We start from the raw sequence: 5,058 nt of genomic DNA, 5'->3' as shown, positions 1-5,058 counted from the left end.
TACCAGTGGAAACGGTGAGTCCACATAACACAATCATAATGAATAGCATCAGTGATACAAATAACATATTGTATTTGTAGAGGTCTTTACTCTACATTGTTTTAAGTCTAAATATCATAAATCTTAAATTAAATATATATTTTAAGTTCGAAGTTCATACACATTCATACCTTTGAATTGGCCTGGATAATTGAGGTGGGATAGATATATCAATATTTTTACTCACATTGTGATTCTCAATGCTTGCCACCATACATCTCACAGTAGGTTCACTACATTTCAATGAGAGTCATCTCTGTCATCTGATCTTCCATTTTAAATCCATTCTAAGTGAATGAAATTTGGGAAGTGGCGTTAACACATCTCATCTTAGTTAGCGCTACTATTGTGAGTCTTTAAAGCAGGGCTATCAAACTAATTGTATTTTCAGGCCATAATATACCACACGCTTCTTCATTGGGTATTACTTGTGATACACTTGAAAATAAAACAATTGTCATGAAGTTGACCCCTTTATTTATCATAACTTTCCCTGTGGGTATCTGAACAATGGCGAATATTGTGTTAATCTTTAACTATTAACTATTTGCTCGGCACGCTGGGTTTCAAAGACTTTTCTTCTCTTAGATAGGTACATCTTGCAAGTCAGCAGTTATTATTTATTAATTCATTTATGAGTTCCCCAAATTAATATATTAGAAATTTCATTTACTTATTTTCATCGTCTGTATTTTTATTTTTATTTTTTTTGCTAGTATGATGTCAATATGATTTTTGCTTGTATGATGTGAAATAAGCCTGGTCCTACCAGACTCTCGTACTTCATTTCATTAGCACAGAGAGTCTGGACCTACTCAATTGTCAATTGTAAACTCACTTGAAGGCGGGTGTCTGTTGAAGTTTAAAACTATTGGATCTGCCCAGTGCCACTCGGATCTGCCATAACTAATCGCTAACGTTTGGCCGGGAATCACGTTGCGCGCAGGCTGTTAACAAACCAAACACCGTGCGTGAAGATGTCCGTCAACGAGAGCTGACTTTAACGTCGTTGTTCTTAGCCAATCCCTCTGTTCGCTGATTGGACGCAGAAAATTTGGACGGAGAAAACCCACTAACATGCCACAGACCAAACCTAGTACTGTAGGGAAATTTAAATTGAGCAGAAATACTTAGGTGGGCGGAGCCAGGCTAATGTGAAATATGGATGTGACCAGGGCCGACGGACTGCGGGTGTAAGGTGGACCGGCTTGGGGGGCCCCAAGGCAGAGGGGGGCCCATGGGAATGAAAAAAAAAAATATATATATATATATATTTCAAATTTTCTACCACCCCCTAGTGGTAGGAGCCGCACACTGCGCTCAGCGGCCAATTGCCGCAAGGCCCCCCCCCCCCCCCCCCCCCGCGTCAACAATTCTGTGAAGGGGGCTGGTAGGGGGAATTCGGGGGGGGGGGGGTGGCATCAATACCTCTTGTATACAGGGCCCAGAATTTCGTGCTACGGCCCTGGATGTACCCAAAACATTTTTTTCACTTTTTCCCATTGAAATGTACTGAACAGCTTTTGTGAGCTGAAAATTATACCTTTTTGTAATCATATTTAATCCTATTAAATATGATTGATTGAAACACCAGAATGCCAGATGGACTGCCCTGCCCTCGGGTTTTGTGAGAATGCAAAGACAGACAGACAGACAGACGTTAAGTAGTGATATTTTTGTCATGTGCAGGGTGAACAGCACTATCCCCAGCAATGTGGAGATCCAGGACAACACCCTGACCTTCAGCGGCCCGCTGACCTACGACCTTGAAGGGACGTATGCGTGTGAGGCCACCAACAGTATCGGCACGCGGGCCGCGTCAGTGGAGGTCGTCATCATCGGTATGTGTGGCCGGTCAACGATCGTAGGACCGGAATACCGCCCTAAAACTGCTCAGAACAAATTAGGATAATTCAAAAATCTTAAATGAACTAATGCTTTTCATTTTTATCCCTGATCACAAATTAGGATTTTATAATATTTGCCATTTATCATATGTACAGCAGTTGTATAGACATGAACCGCAGTTATAGACATTGTTTTCATTCATTTTCTAAAATGTAGTTCATATTTTTATTTACTGTTGAAGTGCTGTTTCCTTTATTTCAGAGAAGCCATTGCCCCAGGTAGCAACAGGTGATGTCATCAGTGTGATCGCCCTGCTATTGGCTGCTGGGGTGCTCATGGGCATCACCGTCACAGTCCTAGTGCTGAAAATAAGAAGTAGGAAAGATGGCACCTCGTATGTACACCTTCCCGCTCCCTTTGTGCACGATCTAACACACTTTGAACCCTTTCTGATAACGTTTTCCTTATCATCATTGCTTTTTGTTTGGCTAGGAGTCAATCTCCCGCCAGCAAACCGTCCCAACCGGTGAGGAAAAGACCAGCCGACGACATTCAGGTACTGGTTCTTTTAACCTTTGACCTTCCAGTAGCAGATGAGCAGGACCAGCAGAAGGGTTAGAATTTATCTATCGTAGATATATTTCCTCCTTCAGTAAATTGAAATGCATGGCATTGGGAGCCCAGTGGTAGATATTAGACAGTGTGGATAGTGTAGTGTAGTTGTTGCCAGACTGCCAGCCAAAAGTTACTGGATTCGATCCCCCATGTCCCATCCTTGAGAGAGATACCCATAGCCCCATACCTACTTCTTAGTAACATGTATCTGAATTCATGGTTTGTGGTATAATAAAAGTGCTCAATGCCTAAATAGTAGCCCTATAGGGCTTGTAAATCAGAATGCATCATGGGATTTTTTGTAAGCGATACATTGAGTTGTAGCAATGTAACATCCTAAATAAACTTAAAGTTACCATATCATACGCTATTCAAACCTCACCTCATAATGACAACTCATTTCTAGATTTATTACTGGACAGTGACCATAACACTATTTCTAATCCACATATATACTTCAGTATAGAGTTGGTCATTGCGATGTTACGTCACGATATGAAAGCCCTACAGATCTATACATCAAAATATATTTCTTACACGGCTTTGCTTAATACTCAATTCTACTAAATGACGACACTCTACAGTCTGTTATTTCTAAATAGCACACCGCTGCTATGTTATTCATAGCATTGTAATGACCATGATTTTTTGCGGAAGTAAAACAAGAAAATCGTTTTCGGTCGTTATATTTTGTGTTAAATTATTTATTTATTAGTAAGTAGCCGTGTAATAAGCGGTATAATGTACAACGAGCCATTATTGCAAAATAAATTTGTTGTCTGGCTTTCTTTCACAAAAGAATGGCCGACCCGCTGTACTTTGCACCATCCTTGATTAATGTTAATTATGGGTCCCTCCGCAGCACACAGGGAGGTTCTACGAAGAGCTCCCCAACACAGCGGACTACGTCAGCTACCGACTCGCCTGCAACAAGGAGGACTACCCGGAGCCCTACTCCCCTCCCTTCCACCCCCCGCTCTCCTTCCTCCCCCAGCACCCGTACCAGCCTGCGGACCCTAACCACGCCCCCGCCCTGCCATCCGCCATCGCCATCGCCTCCACAGCCAAACACGTGGCCATGAGCCCGGTCACCTCCAAAAACACCTTCTCTCCTCCAACTCACACCACCGCCATTTTTAAATACCCGTCCCTGCCGGGCATGACGTCCCCACCTCCGGGCATGGCTCCGTACACGTTCCCCAAAGAACAGTACGTCTGAGGGGGTCTCTCTCCCCCGGGGTTGGGGGGGAGAGGGGTGAACTACATCCCCCTCTCTCTCCCTGGGCCTCCATCGAAGGGGTGGAGGTGGGCCTGCTTGGGCCTCTGGGCACCCCCGGTTTCCCCCCCCACTACCACCACCTGCTCAATACCCGTCACGTGTTTGACACAACACACGTGACACATTGCAATTGCAGACGGTCGCAACTTTGCAAGAAGAAAAGACAATGGAACAAAGGGTATGATCTTATCGGATGGGATTTAGGCTTATGTACATCTTTGATACGTTTTTCTGTGTATTTTTCTTGTTTTGTGATATGTGGTTTACGTGGTTCGGAAAATAATGGGTTGGTTTGGCTTTCTGGCCACCGGATCGGGGGCGAGGTGAAGGCCCAGGTTAGCATTAAACTGGGTTTACCGATTATTTGTATCAGAGGAAATGACTCTGGAATGGGTTTGTTATAGTATGATTCAAATCTATTTAGATTTGTTTTGAAATCATCTAAATGGATAGGATTATTTCCTCATGAAGCCAAACCACTTACATGCTTAGTCTTTTGTGTATATCCTTTTAAAAATGTATTAAAAAATAAGAAAAATGTACAACAACAACAACCACAACAATATATAAGCAATCAAAAAAGATATCTCCTACATCTTTCGCTTTATTCCACTTTGGGAACTTTCATCAATATGTAAATTTTTACTTGTGTTTTTGTACCCTTGTTTATCATTACTGTAATGAATTTTATGAGTTTATCATTTTGACTGTGATATGTAACGTGTTTTGTGTTTAGTTTTTCATCGAGACTCAATTGTTAAGGACTTTCCCGGGTTGGTTTTGCAAACATCTGTGGTATCCAGCTAGATTAAAAATACCATGAAAACAAGATAGAATTTCAAATATATATTCTGATCTCCTTATTCACACTACCTACTTATTTTGATTATTGATTATTTGTTGAATAACATTGTACACAGCCATTTCTAAAATAATATAATCTGGTTTATTTATTTTACTCATTTGGGGAGCTACTTGTGTTTACATATTATTATTTTTTAAATGCTGTTGGTGTTTGAGATATTTTGACAAACGGTGACCTGTCTTTGATTGTGTACTTATTAAAATACTTGATTACAATAACCCAATATAGCAACAATAGTTCATGTTTCATTAAGAAGGGAACTTCCATAGTTTCCATCGTGACATTTAATACATCAAGTTTTTATCTATATACATTTTTATACATGCATTGGTTGAATGTGTTTGTTTCAATTCACTCATTAAAAGTCTATTCAGGTATAACATGCATAAATAAGGTTGATAATTAAATGTGT

The 5,058-nt window shown here is 41.0% G+C and overlaps 1 protein-coding gene across 1 annotated transcript in view; it reads left to right on the top strand.

Moving 5' to 3' along the window:
- Nucleotides 1–3,721, top strand: part of LOC307077475 (nectin 1a-like) — a gene marked incomplete at its 3' end in the record, with an annotated part of 15,757 nt that extends 12,036 nt beyond the window's left edge. Inside the window, exons 6-10 of the mRNA XM_079738903.1 lie at nt 1–14; nt 1,729–1,880; nt 2,149–2,281; nt 2,380–2,443; nt 3,365–3,721. The exon at nt 1–14 is cut by the window's left edge and continues 104 nt beyond it. Coding sequence (XP_079595029.1) covers nt 1–14; nt 1,729–1,880; nt 2,149–2,281; nt 2,380–2,443; nt 3,365–3,721 — 720 coding nt within the window. The remainder of the gene's footprint in view (nt 15–1,728; nt 1,881–2,148; nt 2,282–2,379; nt 2,444–3,364) is intronic.
- Between the last annotated feature and the right edge of the window lie 1,337 nt (nt 3,722–5,058).

Source organism: Pollachius pollachius (assembly GCF_949987615.1).
Source record: "Pollachius pollachius genome assembly, chromosome: 6".
NCBI classification, from domain to species: domain Eukaryota; kingdom Metazoa; phylum Chordata; class Actinopteri; order Gadiformes; family Gadidae; genus Pollachius; species Pollachius pollachius.
The sequence above is the reverse complement of the archived record's forward strand: the minus strand, read 5'-3'. Positions and strand labels throughout refer to the sequence as shown.